General features: G+C 39.0%; 1 protein-coding gene across 4 annotated transcripts in view; it reads left to right on the top strand.

The window, feature by feature from the left end:
* The window catches only part of STK3 (serine/threonine kinase 3), a 321,260-nt gene that overhangs the window by 97,702 nt on the left and 201,887 nt on the right, over positions 1–21,671 (top strand). For all 4 annotated transcript variants that reach the window (XR_016236531.1, XM_008255787.5, XM_089336371.1 and 1 more), the window contains 2 exons: positions 9,772–9,936; positions 10,775–10,942. Coding sequence is in view for 2 of the 4 variants with exons in the window: in XM_008255787.5 (XP_008254009.3) it covers positions 9,772–9,936; positions 10,775–10,942 (333 nt within the window). In the remaining 2 variants the exon portion in view is untranslated. The remainder of the gene's footprint in view (positions 1–9,771; positions 9,937–10,774; positions 10,943–21,671) is intronic.

Below are 21,671 nucleotides of genomic sequence, written 5' to 3'. Positions count from 1 at the left end.
TGATTAGTTGGTGGACGTCTGGGTTAATTCCATATCTTAGCTATTGTGAATTAAGCTGCAATAAACATGGGGGTACAGATCACTCTCGCATATGCAAATTTCATTTTGTTTGGGTAAATTCCCAGGAATGGGATGGCTGGATCATATAAGTCTCTATTCAGATTTCTGAGATATCTCCATACTGTCTTCTACAATGTCTACACCAGTTTACATTCTCACTAACAGTAGATTAGGGTATCTTTCCCCCTACATCTTCACCAGCATTTGTTGTTTGTTGATTTCTGTATGAAAGCCATTCTAACTGGGGTGAGGTGAAATCTCATTGTAGTTTTGATTTGCATTTCCCTGATGGCTCTTGGTCCTGAGCATTTTTTCATGTGTCTGTTGGCCATTTAAATTTCTTCTCTTGAAAAATGCCTGTTTAAGTCCTTTGCCCATTTCTTAACTGGATTGTTTTCTTGTTGTTGAATTTTTTGAGTGTTTTTTTTTTGACAGGCAGAGTGGACAGTGAGAGAGAGAGACAGAGAGAAAGGTCTTCCTTTGCCGTTGGTTCACCCTCCAATGGCCGCCGCGGCTAGCGCGCTGCGGCCAGCGCACCGCACCGATCCGATGGCAGGAGCCAGGAGCCAGGAGCCAGGTGCTTTTCCTGGTCTCCCATGGGGTGCAGGGCCCAAGCACTTGGGCCATCCTCCACTGCACTCCCTGGCCACAGCAGAGATTCTGACTATTAATTCTCTAGCAGTTTCATAATTTGCAAATAATTTTGCCCATTCTGTTCATTGTCTCTTCACTTTGAAGAGTATTTCTTTTGCAATATAGAATCTTCTCAGATTGATATAATCCCATTTGTCAGTTTTGGCTTTGATTGTGCTTCTGGTGTCTTTTCCAAGAAGTCTTTGCCTATGTCAATGTCTTGCAGAGTTTCCCAATGTTCTCTAGTAACTTGACAGTTTTGGGTCATAGATTTAGGCCCTTGATCTTTTTTTTTTTTTTTTTTTTGACAGGCAAAGTGGACAGTGAGAGAGACAGACAGACAGAAAGGTCTTCCTTTGCCATTGGTTCACCCTCCAATGGCCGCTGCGGCTGGTGCGCTGTGGCCGGTGCACTGCTCTAATCCGAGGGCAGGAGCCAGGTGCTTCTACTGGTCTCCCATGGGGTGCAGGGCCCAAGCACCTGGGCCATCCTGCACTGCACTCCCGGGCCACAGCAGAGAGCTGGCCTGGAAGAGGGGCAACCAGGACAGAATCCGGCGCCCCGATCAGGACTAGAACCCAGTGTGCCGCCACCGCAGGCGGAGGATTAGCCTAGTGAGCTGCAGCACTAGCCCGTTTATCTGTTTTGAGAGAATTTTGTGTAAGGTGTAAGTTGGGGATCTTGTTTCATACTTCTGTATGCGGAAATCTGGTTTTGCCAGCACCATTTCTTGAAGAGACTGTCCTTGCTTCAGGAATTAATTTTAGATCCTTTATCAAGGATGAGTTGGTTGTAGATGTGTGAATCTGGAGTTTCTGTTCTGTTCTACCTGTCTTTTTTTTTTTTTTTTTGCCAGTACCAGGCTGTTTTGAGTATAACTGTCCTGTAGTCTGTCTTGAAATCTGGTATTGTGATGCCTGTGGCTTTGTTTTTGTTGTATAAGATCACTTTAGATATTTGGGTTCTTTTGTATTTCCTTATGAATTTTAGCATCTTTTTTTCCAGATCTGAGAAGAATGTTGTTGGAATTTGGATTGGGATTGCATTGAATCTGTAAATTACTTTCAGTAGTATGGATATTTTGATGACCTTTCAATCCACAGACTTGGAAGATTTTTCCAATTTTTTGGTGTCTTCTGTTTATTTCATTAATGTTTTTTAATTTTTATTGTGGGAATCTTTGACAACCTTGGTTAAATTTATTCCAAGGTATTTATTTATTTATTTATTTATTTTTGGTTGCTATTGTGAATGGGATTGATCTTAGAAGTTCCTTCTTAGCCTGGCATTGTCTGGTATACAAAGGTTATTGATTTTTGTGTGTTCATTTTATAACCTACCACTTTACCAAACTCTTTTTTTTTTTAATTTATTTTATTTGACAGATAGAGTTAGACAGAAGAGAGAGAGACAGAGAGAAAGGTCTTCCTTCCGTTGGTTCACTCCCCAAATGGCCGCTATAGTCGGTGCTGCGCCGATCCGAAGCCAGGAACCAGGTGCTTCTTCCTGGTCTCCCATGCAGGTGCAGGGGCCCAAGCACTTGGGCCATTCTCCACTGCCCTCCTGGGCCGTAGCAGAGAGCTGGACTGGAAGAGGAGCAACTGGGACTAGAATCTGGTGCCCATATGGGATGCTGGCGCCATGGTGGAGGATTAACTAAGTGAGCCATGGTGCCAGCCCATACCAAACTCTTTTTATGAGTTGCATTAGTTCCTTAGTGGAGTTTTTTGGATCCCCAAAATATAGAATCATGACATCTGAAAACAGGTATAGTTTGACTTCTTCCTTCCCATTTTGTGTCCCTTTAATTTCTTTTTCTTGCCTAATGGCTCTGGCTAAAACTTGCAGGACCATATTGAATAGCAGTGGTGAGAATGGGCATCCTTGTCTGGTTCCAGAACATAGTGTGAATGCTTCCAACTTTTCCCCATTCAATAAGTTGCTGGCTGTGGGTTTGTCATAAATTGCCTTGATTGTCTTGAGGAATGTTTCTTTTATACCCACTTTGCTTAAGGTTTTCATCAAGAAAAGATGTTGTATTTTATCAAATGCTTTCCCTGCATCTATTGAGATAACTGTATGGTTTTTGTTCTTCAGTTTGTTAATGTGATGTGTCACATGTAATGATTTGCATATGTTGAACCATCCCTACATACTAGGAATAAATTCCAGTTAGTCTGGGTAAATGATCTTTCTGATATATTGTTGGATTTGATTAACTAGTACTTTGTTGAAGATTTTTGCATCTATGTTCATCAGGGATATTGGTGTATAGTTCTCTTTCTCTGTTGTAACTTTTTCTGGTTTAGGAATTAAGGTGATTTTGGTCTCATAGAACGAGTTTCAGATGATTCCCTTCCTTTCAGTTGTTTTGAATAGCTTGAGAAGAATTGGAATTAGTTTTTCTTTAAATTTCTGGTAGAATTCAACAGTGAAGCCATCCAATCTTGGACTTTTCTTTTTTGGGGGGATCTTTACTGCTGATTCAATCTCCATCTTGGTTATTGGTTTGTTTAGGTTTCCTATGTCTTTATGACTCAGTTTTGGTAGACTGTTTGTTCCAGAAATCTATCCATTTCTTCTAGGTTTCCCAATTCATTGGCATACAGCTCTTTGTAGTAATTACTGGTGATTCTTTTTATGTTTGTGGTATCTGTTGTTATATTTCCTTTTTCATTTCTGATTTTATTAATTTAGGTCTTCTTTTTTTTGTTAGTTGGGCTATTGGTATATCAGTTTTATTTATTTTTTCAAAAAACTGCTCTTTATTTCATTGATCTTTTGTATTTTTTGTTTCACTTTTGTTTATTTCTTTTCTAATTTTAATTATTTCTTTCCTTCCACTAATTTTTCATATAGTTTGTTTTTCTAGGTCCTTGAGATGCATTGATAGCTCATTTATTTGGTGCTTTTCCAGTTTTTTGATGTAGGCACCAACTGCTATAAACTTCCTCTCAACACCACTTTTGCCTGTATCCCATAAATTTTGATATGTTGTATTGTCATCTTTATTCATTTCCAGAAGTTTTTTGATTCCTTCCGTGACCCACTGCTCAATCAGGAGCCTGTTGTTCAGTCTCCAGGTGGTTGTGTATGTTCTAGAGATTCTTGAGTTGTTAATTTCCAGCTTTATTCCATTGTGGTCAGAAAAGATGCATGATATGATTTTTCTTTAATTTGCTGATACTTGGTTTATGGCCTAACATATGCTGTATCCTAGAAAAGTTGCATGCACTGATGAGAAGAATGTGTGTTCTGCTACTGAGGGATGAAAGGTTCTCCAGATTATCAGTTAGGTCCATTTAGTCCATAGTGTCGACTAGCTCTGTCGTTTCTTTGTTGATTTTCTGTGTAGCTGATTGGTCCATTTAATAAAGTGGAATGTTGAAGTCCCACATTACCATTGTATTGGAGTTTATGTCTTCCTTTAGATCCATTAACATTTGTTTTAAATAGCCAGGCACCCTGGCATTGGGTGCATATACATTTATTATAGTCACATCATCCTGTTAAGTTGATCCCTTAATCATTACATAATGCCTTCTTTGTCTGTTTTAACAGTTTTTGTGTTAAAGTTTGTTTTGTCTGATATTAGGATGGTTACACCTGCTCATTTTTTGCTGTCCATTAGCATGGAATCTCTTTTTCCATCCCTTCACTTTCAGTCTGCATGCAACTTTGTTGGTAAGGTGTGTTTCTTGTAGGCAGCAAATAGATGGGTCTTGTTTTTTAATCCATTTGGCCAGCCTGTATCTTTTTTTTTTTTTTTTTTAAGATTTTTAAATTTATTTCTTTGAGAGTCAGAGTTACAGAGAGAGAGAGGGAGAGACAGAGAAAGACATCTTCCATCCACTGGCTCACTCCTCAAATGGCCGTAATGGCTGGAGCTGGGCTGATCCTAAGCCAGGAGCCAGGAGATTCTTCTGGGTCTCCCACATGGGTTCAGGGCCCCAAGAAGTTGGGTCATCTTCCAATGCTTTCCCAGACCATTAGCAAAGAGATGTATCAGAAGAGAATCAGCTGGTACATGAACTAGCACCCATATAGGATGCCAGCACCACAGGTGGAGATTTAGCATATTATACCACAGTGCTGTCCCCCTAGCCTGTATCTTTTAATTGGAGAATTTACACCATGTTACTATTGATCAGTAAGAACTTGGCCCTGCCATTTTTCCATAAATGTACCTTTTGTTTGCTTTGGATTTCTTTTGTACTTTTACCGGGGGATTTTCTGCCTTCACATTCTTTCATAATGATGACTATCTTTCTGTGTGTGTGTGTGTGTGTGTGTGTGTGTGTGTAGTATGTTTTTAAGCATCTTTTATAAGGCGGGATGAGTGTTGATAAGTTCTTTTAATTTCTGTTATGGAAGGTCTTTCTTTCACTTTCATTCATAAATGAGAGCTACAGTATTCTGGGTTGACAGTTTTTTTTTTTTTTTCTTAGACTTGGGCTATGTCTCTCCATTGTCTCCTAGCCTGTAGGGTTTCTGATGAGAAGTCAGTTGTAGGTCTAATTGAGATCCTCTGGAAGTAATCTGACATTTGTCGTTTCTTTATGTTTTACTGTTTAAAGTTTGACTACAATGTGTCATGATGAGGATCTTTTCTGATCATGTCTATAAGGAGTTCTGTGCCCTTTGTGTGTGCTTGGATGTCCCTTTCTTCATGTTAGGCAAGTTTCCTGTAATTATTTCAGTGAATAGACCTTTTAATCCATACTCTCTTTCCAAAATTTCTAGAACTCCTAAGGCCCATATGTTGTTGGGTTGTTTGATAGTATCCCATAAATCTCTAACACAGGTTTTACTTTTTCTAATTTTTTTCTTTTTTTTTTGTCGGTCTTACAATTTAAAAAGATTTGTCTTTTAGCTCAGATTTTCTTTTTTCTGCCTCACGAAGTCTGTTGTTCAGGCTTTCCATTGCATTTTTTATTTGACATTTAATTTTTCATTTCTAATGTTTCATTTTGATTTCTTTTCAAAATCCCAATTTCATGGGAAAATTTTTTCATTCATATCTCATGTATGGATTTATTTAACTTGTGAATTTACTTCTCATTGCTTCTGAGTAATCCTATGATTAATCTTTTGAAATCTGTTTCTGGCATTTCATCAGTCTTTTCATCTTCATATTCTAATATTGAAGTGTTGTGTTCCTTTGGGGGCGGGTCACATCTTCCTTATTCTTGTTTCTTAAATTTCTACTTTTATTTTTAAGCATTTGTAGAAATACATGTTGGTTTTCTCCTCTGGGTGGCTTTTATTTTTGAACTATGCCTCTGTGGTTAGTGGAGTTGTCTGCTCTTTTGGTGAATACCCAAAGGCGTGTCCTGGGTTGTGGCTGGGAGGTTCTGCCCCCTGCCCCCCCATTCAGGGTGGGGCAAGTATGCAGGGTGACACCCAAGTTGGGCGTGGTAGATCTTGTTAACCAAAAGGACGGTATGATCACCTCTATTGGCATAGTCATACCCTCACCTCTTCTCTACCAAGGTGATCAATTGACATGTGTTAGCCCACAGTGGGTGCAGTATTCATCCACGCTTTGTGCTGCCGCTTGAACTGCACAAAGGATCTGTGCAGTCCTCAGTGTGAGCACAGATCCAGCTACAGTGACCCACCCCAGGCATTCAGGGAGATCTGAGCATGTGGAGAGAGTAGCACTCAGTGATTGCCCAAAGACCCATCCACACCCTGCCATCTCTCATGCAGAGTTCCCACAGTCTCAGCATACTGGGCTCCCACAGTCACGGGTTGCAGAGGATCCACTCTGCCCTGCTAGCCTGTCCCATCCATAGAGAGGCTAAGACATTCCCAGAGTCAGCTGCCTGTGGGTGCTCTGCCTATGTGGTTTGGTCCCCATACCCTGTGATATGTTGAGAGTGGAGGGGCACTTCACAGTCATACATGGGTGCCCCATCCCCTGACAGTGCTCTCAGCTAGACTCAAAGTCAGTGGGGAATGTGGATTTCTCCCTCTAGTAAAATCCCTGGATCACAGGGCCACAGCCTCTACTCATTTCACAATGGTATCTTCTCCCTGCTGGTTGCATGGTGTGCACAAGAGCCTCTGCAGCCAGTCTTGATGTCAGAATGACTCCTTCTCCCTGCCTGTTTCTGGGTGTGTGCACCTGAACTGTTGCTGCTACTGGTGTCAAGATGGCATCTTGTCCCTGTCAGTTACTGGGTGCACCCAAGAGCTGCTGCAGCTGCTACTTTTGTCCAAAATGGCCCCTGCCATCTCTCAGCCATTTTCTGGATGCCGTTGTGGAGGGGTTGAAGGGAGAAATGTGTCCTTTTTTCTCAATGGGTTAGTGGGCATTCTGTCCCCCTTAGGGTTTCAGGCCAGACTCAGAGACAGTGTAATCTGCCAGGCTCTCATTCCAGTTGCATTACCAGTGGCACAGGCCACTGCAGTCTGATCTCACCTTGTTCTCCAAAGCTGGTGCTTTTCTCATCTGGGCTGCTGGGTGTGTGTGTCCGTGCTCATTGCTGCACATCTGTACCTTCTAAACAGATCCACGGCATCCCTCTTCCTTCTGTAGAATTTCCACCACAGTTTTCTAACTCTCCCCTGAGAATTTACTTTCTCTACTTTTTTTCCTTTTCTTTCTTTTTTTTTTTTTATTATTTATTTGAGAGTTAGAGTTACAGATAGTGAGAGAGAAAGACAGAGAGAAAGGCCTTGCACCTGCTGGTTCACTCCCCAGATGGCTGCAATGGCTGGAGCTAGGCCGATCTGAAGCCAGGAACCAGGAGCTTCCCCTAGGTTTCCCATGTGGGTGCAGGGGCCCAAGCACTTGGGCCATCTTCTACTGCTTTCCCAGGCCACAGCAGAGAGCTGGATCAAAAGAGGAGCAACCAGGACTAGAACTGGAACCCATATGGATTCCTGGTGCCACAGGCGGAGATTAACCTACTGAGTCACAGCGCTGGCCCCCTTTTTCTTTCTTTCTTTTTTTTTTAAACTGTTTTTCCCTAGCCTAGAGTAGTACACATTTTTCCTATTCTGCCATCTTGGAATTAACACCAAGTCTTTATTTCTACCCAGCCCCAGGCAACTACCATTTGACTTTCTATGTCTGATTTTTACTAGATATTCTAGATTGTTCTAAATATCATATTGCCTGATTCATACAGTATTCATTTTTTAATTGTGAATGTTTGGGTTATTTTACCTAGCATAATGTGCTCAAAATTTGCCTATGCTGTAGTATATTGCTGAATTGCCTTCCTTTTTAAGGCTGAATAATATTACATTTTGCTTACCTTTTCATTTGTCAGTGGATACTTGAGTGGTTTCTGCTTTTTGTCTACTGTGAATTAATCTGCCATGAGCATTGGTTGTACAAAATCTTGAGCACTTGTTTTTAGTTCTACTGAGTTTATACCCAAAAGCTGAACTCCTGAGTCAAAAGGTAATTCTGTGGTTGAATTTTTATTTTCCTCAGCAGCTGTACCATTTTATATTTCTCCCTAGAGTGCACAAGGATTCCAGTTTATCCACATCTTTGCCAAAATTTATTATTTTGCTTTTTGATAATAGCTGTGGTAATGAGTGTGAAATGATATCTTGAAGTTTTGATTTTAATATCCATTATGACTAATGATGCTGGAGATCTTTTCATGTTCTTATTGGCCATTTGTCTATCTTTGGAAAAATATCTTCAACCCTTTACCCATTTTTACTTATTTATTTTTCATTGCTGAGCTTTAGGAGTTCTCTGTATGTTCTGGATATTAATCTCTAGTTAGATACATAATTTACAAATATTCTCTTCCATTCCATTCAGTAGGTTGTGTTTTCATTTTGTTGATATTGGTTTCTTTCCTATGCACAAATTTTAAAAATTTTTATGAAGCCCAATTTGTCTGTTTCCTTTTGTTGCATATATATTTTTGTCATATTCAAGAAATCATTACCAAATCTAATATTGTGAAGCTTTTGCTGTTTTTTTTCTTAGGAGTTGGACAGTTTTAGGTCTTACATGTAGGTCTTAGAGCAATTTTTATTTTTTTAAGTCCATAATTAATAGGTCTTTCATTTGCTGGTTCTCTCCCCAAATGGCCACAACAGTCGGAGGTAGGAAATGCTGAAGCCAGGAGAGGAAGTTATCCAAGTCTCTCACATGGGTGCAGGGGCACAAGAATTTGGGCCATTTTCCACTGCTCTCCCAGGCGTATTAGCAGGGAGTTGGAACAGAAGTGGAACAGCTGGGACCCAAACCGGCACTCATGTGGGATACCGTTGTTGCAGGCATTGCCTTTACCTACTACTCCACCTAAGGAGCTGTTGTGCTAGAAACCTGGGAAAGAAAGAGCAAATATTTATTTCTTGTCATTTCATAATATGAAACCACCATATAGGACTGTAGTAAGGATAAATGAGATAATGAATGCTGACTTTCATTAATGCCTATTATAGATAGACTTGCCCTTCTTCTCTCTTCTCTCTCCTTTCTTTCCTTTAACTGCTTTTTTGTGTTTCCATATCCCACATCTTTCTCTGACATTTTCATTTTTGAGTTTTCAGTATTAGGTCAGAAGCCTAGGAATTGGTTGGATTAAGAGTGACATGGTTGGAAGCAGGAAGAGTGGCATTTGTGCCAGCTCTTCTCATGATGGAGATTTGTGTCTAGCTACCTATCCTCATTGTCTTTCCTTTTTGTAAAGTTGTGGGCTTTCATTTTCTTCAAAAATCAGAGGAATTCAGGGAAAAGTGTCTCAATTTACTTTTTCAGGACAGAGAATTGCAATAGTGCACTGACCAAATGTTAGACAAAGTGAGAAATACTGATTTTTTTATGGTCATGCTGGTTCTTAGGATATGGTCAATGCCATATGAAGTACATTGCTAATTTTAAACAGAAAAGAAATTTAATCCTCATTTCATCAGTAAAATTTATAATGAGAATGACTAACAACATTGTAGATGGAAAACATGTTATTTATTATTTTAACCTTTAGGCTCTTCCTAAAGATGTAGTGGTCATTAGAAAGAAATGTTGTTCCTAGTGCTCTCTTATAAGAATTTATCTGACATGGTATTTCAGTATGACTTTAAAAAATTTCTTTCCAGTTAACAGAAGATGAAATTGCAACCATTCTTAAATCTACATTGAAAGGACTAGAATATTTGCACTTTATGAGGAAAATTCACAGAGATATAAAAGCTGGAAATATTCTCCTCAATACAGAAGGACACGCAAAATTGGCAGACTTTGGTGTGGCTGGTCAGTTAACAGTAAGTTGACTTTAATAATTTTGAGAACACGTTTGTCTGATTTGTTCTGGTTTGTATCTAAACTTTGTTAACTCTGGGGAGTATGGGAGGAAATGTGTGACTTTATTGTTCTTCTGGAGAAAGCAATAATTGAACCAAATTGAGCATTATTTATTTTATTTATAATTAGTGATATTGAATATGAAAATATACCTTGCTTTCAAATGCTTAAGTGTTGTAAAAGGGAAGCTATGTTGATTAATTTTTAATGGCTTTTTTTTTTTTTTTTTTTTTTTTTTTTTTTTTTTTGACAGCGTGGACAGTGAGAGAGAGAGACAGAGAGAAAGGTCTTCCTTTGCCGTTGGTTCACCCTCCAATGGCCACCGCGGCCAGTGCACCGCGCTGATCCGATGGCAGGAGCCAGGTACTTCTCCTGGTCTCCCATGGGGTGCAGGGCCCAAGCACTTGGGCCATCCTCCACTGCACTCCCTGGCCACAGCAGAGAGCTGGCCTGGAAGAGGGGCAACCAGGACAGAATCCGGCGCCCCGACCGGGACTATAACCCGGTGTGCCGGCGCCGCAAGGCGGAGGATTAGCCTAGTGAGCCGCGGCGCCGGCCTTTAATGGCTTTTTAATGAAGATAGTAGAAGTAGGTTACTTGTTAGGCTCTTATTTATTTCATAATTTAAAATTCCTGAATATATTGTATTGTGACTAGTTGAAATCTTAGCAATATAGTTCATTTCAGATGTACTCTGTGGTATTTAAGAGTTTAACGTGTATTTTAAAGGACATGTTGGCATACAGATTTCCTTTGTGTTTTTATAGTAGTATTTATGTCTGCATAATGCTATTACAGGATACAATGGCAAAACGTAATACTGTGATAGGAACTCCATTTTGGATGGCTCCTGAAGTAATTCAAGAAATAGGCTATAACTGTGTGGCTGACATCTGGTCCCTTGGCATTACTTCTATAGAAATGGCTGAAGGAAAACCACCTTATGCGGATATACATCCAATGAGGGTAAGGAAATTGCTGTTTGTTAAAAATGTTAACCTTGTAAGTGTTGTAGTTTTGAATGTAAGTAAGCATAAAGCAAATCAAATAAGCTTATTTGAATTTAGATTCTATGCAAAAAATAGTGAAATTATCTGTCAAAGATTAGTCACTGTTCATTTTCTTCCTATATGTTCTTAACTGCAAGAGAAATGAAAGTGGTGTTTATTTCTCTCATCACTGCTTTTGTCCCCCTGGAAATATGCCTGTAAGGTCCTTATTCTTCAGCAGAATAAAGGGTTGGAAAATCGTCTTGGTTTTTCAGTTTGTTGTTTTCTCAGTGTGATAGTGGAAGAGTTTGAGGAAATCAGTTCTTTTCTACTCATTTTACAATTTCTACCTTCCTGTGTTTTTGTTACCCCCTTTTCAGCCTGAGGCTTATTTTAAAAAATTCTGAATTCTAATACTGCTATGTACTTTTAAAAGAACTAGGCTTATTTGTTGAGTTAGTGCTTATTGAGAAAAGAGAACTTTCCTGATCACTAATTTTACCCTTTTATGGCCTCCTTTTCCAGGGTAACTTTTGAATATGAAAGATTTACCTCGCACATTGAAGTTTACTTGCCTATGCTTTAATGTGTGTGTTGATAACTGTCTTTAGGTGTATTGGGATGTAAATCTCAATTTACCATAGATAAGTGCATTTATCTTCGTATACTTATTGCCCTCTAGTGGCTATAGTTACTTCAAGAAGGATATAGGAATGAAGCGGAATGTGTTTGTTGTGTGTGTGTACAAAAGAGAAGATAATGGCAGAGTGTCTGGAGAAGTGTGTGAAGGAAATGTATGATGGGAAAAGAGTGCAATACTTTAGGATATCTGAAGAAGAATAAATTGGAATTATGTCTAATATTACAATGCTCTTGTGTATTAAATAATCCAAGGTAATTGTATTCTATATTGAAATTTCTTAAAAAAGATCTGTATGCCATATTGAAACACTGTAAAGAGAATTATTTGAGAAATACAGTTGTATACAATATGGACCATCTTCTTTGTGCATACATGTTCTTTTTTGCTAAAGTGAAAAATAAAAATAACATTTATTTTAAAGTAACATGAAAAGTAATAAGATTAGCACAAAAACAATAACACACATTCTCATTTCTTCTGATTATTATCTGTGGTACTTTTAGTTAAAATGACTTAAGGTGATCCTCAAAGTGGGTATGTTTTAGCTTGAATTAGTGAAGTGTGGTTTTTTTTTTTTTTTTTTTTTGACAGGCAGGAGTGGACAGTGAGAGAGAGAGAGAGAGAGAGAGAGAGAAAGGTCTTCCTTTGCCGTTGGTTCACCCTCCAATGGCCGCCGCGGCCAGTGCGCTGCAGCCGGTGTACCGCGCTGATCCGATGGCAGGAGCCAGGTACTTATCCTGGTCTCCCATAGGGTGCAGGGCCCAAGCACTTGGGCCATCCTCCACTGCACTCCCTGGCCACAGCAGAGAGCTGGCCTGGAAGAGGGGCAACCGGGACAGAATCCGGCGCCCCGACCGGGACTAGAACCCGGTGTGCCGGCGCAGCAAGGCGGAGGATTAGCCTAGTGAGCGCGGCGCCGGCCAGTGAAGTGTATTAAATCAGTCCCAGAGCTGGGTTTTAACCTAGGCCTTGCATTATTACTCCTCTGCTTCTTCTGTGTGGAAATCTTATTTTTTTCACCAAGTTTAGACTTGATTATGCTCTTGTCTCTCTAGCAGATAGCAAAGAATTGTAATATGTGACTCTTGCCTTCAGGAATCTTAAAAAATCACAACATCCTAGATGTCTTGCTCACTTTTTTCTATCACTCTAAATTCTATCAGTTTTTCATTTCCCAACTCAGATCGTCTTTATTTATGGAGCCTTCTTGGCAGCCATTTCCCAAGTAGAATTTTCTTTTTCTTCAAAATTTGTGTGTGTGTATGTATGTATGTATGTGTGTGTATACATACATACATAAAAATACAAGTTTTGACTCTCTAGTTCTTTGGGCAGTTTATTCAGTGTTGCCTTGTGCATTTCCAAACACAATACAGTTTTAAGTTGCTATTTATATGGTCATTGCTTAACTTTTCTCATGTTTGAGAGCTGTCTTCCAGTTAGAGGTATTGGAAGTCTGTCAGGATCATGTAGCAAACACAAGCTTTCCAAAGTTTGAATCTTCAGTTGAAAGCTCAAATCTTATTGTTGGCAACAAACACCATCTGTTTTGTTGGATATGACAGGTTCACTTGGTTCACTGTTTAGAAAATATCAGATACCCGAGTCTGAATAAGCCTAGGTTTTCTGTTAATTCTTCTTTCGAGTAAAAATGGTATTCCTTGGAAAAATAATTGCAGCTTGGTTAGCTTGCAACTCAGTCATGCAGGTGCTTTTACTCAAGATAATCATTGTTCTCTGGTATGTGGGAAAGTGTTTTATGCATATTTCCCATTTTGTCACACACAGAATATTAAAAAGATATTATTCAAGGGTAGAAACTTAATACAATTAATAATTTCTCTGTCTTGTCAAGGTTGACTGTAGTTTGGAGGGAGGCCATGGAAGAAGGGTGGATTGAAGAAACAGCTATGCAAGAGGGAAGAAAATTGGAAAGTGAAAAATCATAGTGTCATCAATCCTAGTTTGTTGGCTTTTTTTTTTTTTTTTTTTTTTTTTTTTAAAGCAGTGCTCAGCTCTGGACTGGAGAACATTATGGCCTTGATTTCAGGGTTTGAATTTTAACCAGTGAGTTTCTTGGAAAGATGGAACTACAGGGACTGTAAGGATTCTGTTCAAGTGAGTAGTTCAGGTGATTACCCATGGATGGGGTACAGTCTGGAGAGAGAGTATAAGGAAGTGCTAAACAGTGTTCTGTACTGTTTCTGCATAGAGGTATCCTGGGGCGCTCTCAAAAAATTCTGATACTTGTACCCTACCCTAAACCAATTAAAGCAGTGAGGTTAGAGAGCAGTTACGTGTGTGTGTGTGTGTGTGTGTGTGTGTGTCTGAGAGAAAAAGTGAGTTAAGGTATGAGAAACTGGGTAGGACATGAAACTGATTGCTTAGTGAATTATTGAGTTTTTTTTTGACAGGCAGAGTTAGACAGTGAGAAAGAGAGAGACAGAGAGAAAGGTCTTCCTTCCGTTGGTTCACCCCCAAAGGGCTGCTACGGCTGGCGCACTCTGCTGATCCAAAGCCAGGAACCAGGTGCTTCTTCTTGGTTTCCCACGCGGGTGCAGGGCCCAAGGGCCATCCTCCACTTGGGCCATCCTCCACTGCACTCCTGGGCCACAGCAGAGAGCTGGACTGGAAGAGGAGCAACCGGGACAGAATCCGGTGCCCCAGCTGGGACTAGAATCCGGGGTGCTGGTGCCACAGGCAGAGGATTAGCCAAGTGAGCCACGGCACCGGCCATGACTATCCATGTATAAGAAGATTGTCCTCCCTTTCCTCCTTAAAGTTTTACATTGCTATTCTATCTATCACAGTGAAGCTTTGGTTTGTTTACACTATAAGCAAGTTTAAAAAAAGTTTAGCAAAACTGTTCACTCTTTGCCATTAAACAAATCCAGTGTTTTTAACAGCTCTTTAAATAGGAAATTCCTCCTTGATATCCATATTCCAAATATGTTATTCTAACTCAGGAATGATAAAAGGAAATATCAATCACTGACAAACTGATAAACTTCAGCTACAAAACTAATGACCTCAGCCTTCACAACGTCCAGAGATACATTCTAAATTAACTGCAGGTTTACGACTTTATTTAACTACTTTCATTCTCTCATTTAGTGCCACCTTTAAGTTCTTCATATCCCTCAAGCTATGACACTCTAAATCTATGTCCTACAAAAAGCTTCATCAGTGAAAAACACAATCTTGGTTTGTGGCTATTTAAGCAGGAGCTATTCCATACTGAAGTATCCAAGTTCAGTGCATTTTTTTTGTCTCTCATTTTTGTTGCCCCGAGCAAGATCAGGTCTAAGCAGGCCTGAAACTGGGCATGGTAAACAGATGGCATTTCTGAGAAAATGACTTGGATATCAAAAGCACGCACACTCAGTCTAGAAGTCACTGTCCTGAGGTGGTCCTACCTAGTGGGCAGGCATTGTAGACAGGGCCAGAACTCTGAAAATAGTCAAAGGAAATTTCAGAAAGAGAGGATGGAATCCTCACCCTGGCTGGGCAACCCCTGGATGTGGAGGCTGGGGAAGTTTGCCTGCCACATGCTCACTTTGTCTCCTATTCTAGATAGCCATCTAAATGCAGTAAATTGGAATAGCCTTTATTTCTATTAGAAGACCTGGCATTCTTTGCCTCTATCTGGTGCTGTAATCTTTGTCAATCACATCTTCACCTCATTGTAACAATTTTGTAGATTAATGGTTATCTCATTAGCATGTACTTTTACAAAAAAAATAGGAAATGAGTGGATAGTATAAATTTTCTAAATATCTAATACTGTACCCTTCCACCAAACCTACACACTTTTGCCCTTAGATGTTAGTGAAAGCAAATTCATTCTTTTAACCATATTTAAAAATTTTTTTGTTTTGTTTTTCAAGCTTTTCTGGTTGGTTATCCATTGCCCAACATAGTGATTTGGTAGGGAAAAAACTGTTTGTATTAGACAAAGGAGCTGGAAAAGTGCCTGGTAATTTCTTGAATTAAGTAAGTGAAGGAAAGAAAACTCATACTAAAAGCTTTACTCCTATACAATATAAGATGGAATGTTTATTACTCTTGTAAAATAAGATGTGAAAATGCATTTATATTTTAGCAAGATTTGTGTCAAAAGTGAGTTGAAACAACTGCAGTCAATAAAATGATAATTTTCAGAAACGTATTTTAAGCATGGCAACCTCTAAGAATAATTAGGAAGTATTTTAGGTTAAAAAAAGCTCTGGTTATGTATCCTCATAACACATAGTTTTAAAGAAAGAAACTGGATATTTTCAAACATGGAAAGGTTATTTTGATGAATGATGTTTTATAATCTTATTTTGGGGGAGAGTGGATTAGGTTGCTGCTTAGGACATCCTGCATCCCATATTGAGTGCCTGGTTTGGCCGTGGCTACTCTGAACTTCCGATACAGCTGCCTGCTAATGTATCCTTGGAGGCAGAAGATGATGGTGCAAATCCTTGGATTCCTGTTACCCACGTGGGAGACCTAGAGGGAGTTCCAGTTCCTGGCTTCCACCTGGCCCACACCTGGCTTTTCCAAGCATCTGGGGAGTGAACCATAGGGTGGAAAAAAAAAATCTCTGTTTTCTTCTCTTCCCTCTCTCTCTGTGTCACTCTGCCTTTTAGTAAATAGAATAAATCTTTTTTACAAGTTATCTTTCTTTACTGAGGAACCTTTTGCTGAACGTAGCTATGTTTTCTAACTCACCTCTACCTGCCTCCCCCTTTTTTGAGAATTATAGAATTTTAATAGGTGAAATAAATATACCAGTACATCAGTTTTGTTTTTTTTTTTTGTTTTTTTTTTTGTTTTTTTTTTTTTGTTTTTTTTTTGACAGGCAGAGTGGACAGTGAGAGAGAGAGAGACAGAGAGAAAGGTCTTCCTTTTGCCGTTGGTTCACCCTCCAATGGCCGCCGCGGCCAGCGCGCTGCAGCTGGCACACCGCGCTGATCCGAAGCCAGGAGCCAGGTACTTATCCTGGTCTCCCATAGGGTGCAGGGCCCAAGCACTTGAGCCATCCTCCACTGCACTCCCTGGCCATAGCAGAGAGCTGGCCTGGAAGAGGGGCAACTGGGACAGAATCCGGCGCCCCGACCAGGACTAGAACCCAGTGTGCCAGCACCGCAAGGCGGAGGATTAGCCTAGTGAGCTGCGACGCCGGCCTAGTACATCAGTTTTAAAAACAGACATTGCAAGCAGGTGGGACTGGTGTTCATTCTTTATAATGGATACTAAAAATACATATACATGGTAGCTTTCCTCCCTGAAAATCAAATGACACTGCTTTTTTAATGACCAAGTATACTCCTAATCCAACATGATTTCTTAAAAAAAAAAAAAAAAAAGACACAAATAGGTAGTTATTGCCACATGTATGGAGTGAAAACTGAGTTAACCATTTTAATATACTTTTAAAAAAACCAATACAATTCACACAGCAGACTCATAGAATGACAAACACCCTAAACAGCACTCTGTCCTTAGAATCAGCCTCCTAGGGCATTCAGATCTGACTAAAAATACCATGAGAGCATTTCAGGCATGGAAAGCCAAGACATAGTGGCAAAAACGGTTCTGCATGAAAGATCTCTGTGAGTGAGACTCCAGTTGAAAGAAGGGACCATCAAAGAAGGATGTACTTTTCTCTGAAGGGAGGAGAGAACTTCCTCTTTGCATATCACCCTGTATAAAAACTGATGGAATTTGTTCACTCAAAAGGCTTCCATAGCCTTACAGCTCATGTCAAGAGCCTCGGGTGATCACTAATGTCATAAATAATACAGTGTCAGTTGTTATATCAACAACAGGAGTCACTGTGCACTTGCTCACCATGTTGAACCTCTGTCCTTAATGAGGTGTGCTATGAGAATTAACAGTAAAACTTGTCTTCAAACTTTTCTTTATGTGTCTGTGTGGGTGCAAATAGTTGAAATCTCTACTTAGTATAGAGTTGGTCTATTGTATATAAAGTCAATTAAAAACAAATCTTAATGGAAAATGGAATGGGAAAGGGAGTAATAGGTGGGATGGGAGTAGGAGTGGAAAGGTGAGAATGGGGAGAAGAAACACTATATCCCTAAAAGCTGTACATACAAAATTTGTATTCATTAAATAAAAACCTTAAAAAAATCTAATACCAAGCAAGTGATAATAATCATGAACTCCTTCCTGCTCAGTTAATAATAAAATTTGAGCAATTCTGGAAGACTGAGCCTGGGTAGCATTTGGAGTTGAGTAATGCTACACCCAACACATTTACATACCAGTCCTGGCTGTGAAGGACTTGGTGGATTCCTGGGCCATCTTAGTGTGTGTGCATGGGATCATCTCTTGGAAGATCCTTCACAAGCGTTTAATGTGTGTGTTGGTTGGGAGTGCATAGAGAATGAGTATCTTCATTTAATCTGGGAGGCCATAAGTCTGAAATCAAGGTGCTGACAGTGCCATACTCCACCAGTGGTTCCAAGAGAGGATCCATTTTTGCCTCTTGCAGTTTTAAGCCGTTACCAGCAGCCTATACTTTTCTGTCAGTTGTGGTTGGATCAGTCCAGTCTCTGCCTACATCATCACGTTGCATTATTCTTTGAGAGTCTGTGTATTCCCCCCCCTTTTTTTTTCTGACTCAGATTTCTCTCTGCCTTTCTCTTGTAAGAACACTTCTAATTGGATTTAAGGCTTGTTAGATGTTCCAGATGACCTTTGCCAAAGTCATTGAATTAATCACTTCTGCAAAGACTATTTTTCCCCAAATAAAGTCATATTTAAGAGTTTCCTGGAATTATGACATGGGTAGAGCTTCTGGGGAGGGGAGCATCATTACACTTTATACCTTCTATAAACTGTTCTCTTCTTTCAAATGATAGGTTAATAATTTATGACTAATGACTAATGTATAACATAAAATTTACTGTTGTAACAGTTTTTAAGTATATAGTTCTTTGACATTAAATACATTTGTGTTGTTCTGTAGCCATCTGTCCATTTCCAGAAATTTTCTTTTTTGTCATCCAAAACTGAAACTCTGTAATCATTGGATAATAATCCTCCCTTTATTTTCTCCCCAACACCAGGCAACCACTGTTCTACTTTCTGTCTTTTTGAGGGAGAAAGAGTAGATATATGTTTAGTTGCTTAAAATGTAAAACCATAGACTCTAACAAGTTTTATTTATATGTATATAGATTCAAATTATATAGAATCCTGTGGCTGTAGATGAGAGTTTAATGATTTTGTCATTACAGTGCCCCTTATCCATTATTTTACTTTCTGTAGTCTCAGTGACCTGTGGCCAACAGCTAACCGGAAATATTATGTGGAAAATTCCATAGATAAATAAACTAAGAGTTTTTAATTGTGTACCATTTTGGGTAGCATAATGAACTTTGTGCTGTCCTGTCCTGAACATGAATTTGTCCACTTACACTACTCACCCATTAGTTACTTGGTGGCCATTTCAGTTATCAGATTGACTGCTGTACTATTGCAGTGCTTTTGTTCAAATAACACTTACATCATAGCCTAATCCATGTCACGGTGCCTATGTCATTTATCTCACTTGATCTCATCATATCATATCATTTTGCATTATCATAAGAAGATAGCTGAGTATGATATAATAAAATGTTTTGACACCACATTCACATAACTTTTATTGTATATATTGTTATAATGCTTCTATTTTATTTTTATTAATTTATAAATTAAACTTTATAATAGCTATGTATATATAGGAAGAAACAGCATATAAAGGGTTTGGTACTTTCTACAGTTTTGGGGTGTATCCGCTGAGGCCTGGGGGAGGGAGAGACTACAGTAAATGAGTTGCTTGCTTTTCTCCCTTAAACTTAACCTCCTCTACCTGTCCCCCACCTCTTCTCACTGCCACCTTTCTTTCTTTGCCCCTTGGCAAGGAGGATAGGCACATGATGCCCCCTTTCCACCTTAGCTTTCTGTCCATATGGTTTTCTTCTTTTTCATATTGCCTTTCTTCCCTCTCCTGTACATTTTACTGTGTGATTATTTTAGGTGGAATCTTGATTGTATTAACCATAACTTTAGATCAGAGATACCCAAAGATCCAGAGGAGTTGGACAAATTGGATCATTGGGGAATTACAGTATTAATTCCAGGACATAAGGTTTTTACTCCATCTGAAAGTTAGAGTTCATCTGCAGTGTGGTCCTGATACACAAGGGAGTACAAAGCATTTGTCTCCTAAAATGAGGATTAGGGCTTATTATGGTGATAGCTTCATTATATTTCTATCCAGTCAGAGGTATTATCCTGGAAGAGGAGATGAACAAGCAAGGAAACAAACAGGTCTCAGCTTCTCTTGGTTGAGCCTGTTAGGGTTACCCCTGAGTCTTACACAGGGAAGAGGAATTCCCATTCTAATCTATATTCAAACTTTGCTGTTGGTTTTGCCAAGTGCTCTGTAAACACAGGTAGTTTGGTAACTATTAAGGAAGCAATCATCATTTTCCTACTGACATACAAATTACATGAATGCAAACTGTAATTTTGGAGACATGTTTCCATTAAGTATTGCTTATTGTAAGAATTATTGAGAAAAAATTACACTAGAAGTCCAACTTTTTAAGATTTTAATGCAGGATACTGACAAATGCAATATTTCTCTGTGTTTTGTGAGAGAGTTTAAAGAAGCCAGTTTAAAGTGATTTATTATAACATCTGAAAGATGGTATTTACAATTCAAACATTTAAAATTTTGATCCACAGTGTGAATTATATTTTATATTGTGACCCATTATGCATGTGCATACACATACAAATACACAGCTAGAATAAACTATAGGTCGACATGAAGCAGTACTTATTACTGTTTTTATCCAGTATTCTTTTATTCAGTTTCAGTCTTTCACTAAAACATGCATGATCCAAATCCATGACATTGGTTTTATCACCAAGCAATGGTTTATAACTCGAATTTGTAGAGCAGAAATCACTGAACCAGGCTTTGGGGAATGCCAGGATATTTCCATTGTTATGTAGTAGTGGTATGAGTGGATGCTTGAGACTTGTAAGTTCTGAATCAGTTTTCTTATCTGTGAACTGGTTGTATTGAATGTTCATCTGTCCATTTCAGAGTTGTTTATGAAGATCAAATGAGATAACATATATGAGCAATCCATGTAAAATATTAAATACTACGGAAATGTTATACAGCATTTTCAAGTCCCATGTTTTGACTAAAAAATAGTTTCTAAGTTCTTGTAGAAGGTACCTCTTCAGTAATGTTCAGTAATTAACAATGGTTAATGAAGAATCTTCTGGCTATGGGAAGGATCACTCAGTAGTTTGATATCCAGTATAGGTTGAAAGAGGTATTCAGACTCTACACACAATACCCAAAGGAGGTTAACTATTTCTGTGCCTGAATCTGCTTAGTGTCTTGCCAGCCACAGGAAGTTGTTGAAAGCTTTTAAGCCCTTGCCTGTGAGTCTTCTGCAATTTCTATAGGAACCTATAAAAAAAATGAACCTTTGAAGACATAGATTTTTTTTTCTCTCTTTTTTAGTGGTAATAAACAGATATTTTAGATATTTTCTACTCTTCATTTTTGCCCATGTATTAGCCCTACAATGGAAACCATGATTCACAGTAGGCCAGAGTGAGCTTTTTCTGGGGCAGAGAGTTCAGGATCAGTGGGCCCTGTGAAATTGTACTTAAAGGATGTTTCTGTAGGTTTCCATTTTTCTAGTAAGGTAGATTAAACTTTCCACCCAATTAAAATAACAGCTCCAAGAAGCAAGAGTTCCTTGACTTGATTGAGAACTGTGGCTTCTAATAACAGTGACCTCCAAAGGGTTTCTTGTTATATTTTCTGTTTAGAATGTTGTTTTGATTAATACTTTATTACAACATATTGTAATTCTGTGCTTTGACCTGGACCTAGTAAAGATATATGTACATATGACATATACTGTTTTCCCCCCTCCCTTTAGACTTTATTTATTTATTTTTTTAAAGATTTTATTTATTTATTTGAGAGGTAGAGTTACAGATGGTAAGAGGGAGAGACATAGAGAAAGGT

Source organism: Oryctolagus cuniculus, chromosome 6 (assembly GCF_051225735.1).
Source record: "Oryctolagus cuniculus isolate XC-2025 breed Fujian yellow rabbit chromosome 6, ASM5122573v1, whole genome shotgun sequence".
In the NCBI taxonomy this organism is placed as follows: Eukaryota; Metazoa; Chordata; class Mammalia; order Lagomorpha; family Leporidae; genus Oryctolagus; species Oryctolagus cuniculus.
Note: the sequence above shows the minus strand (reverse complement) of the source record. Positions and strands in the feature narration are given on the sequence as shown.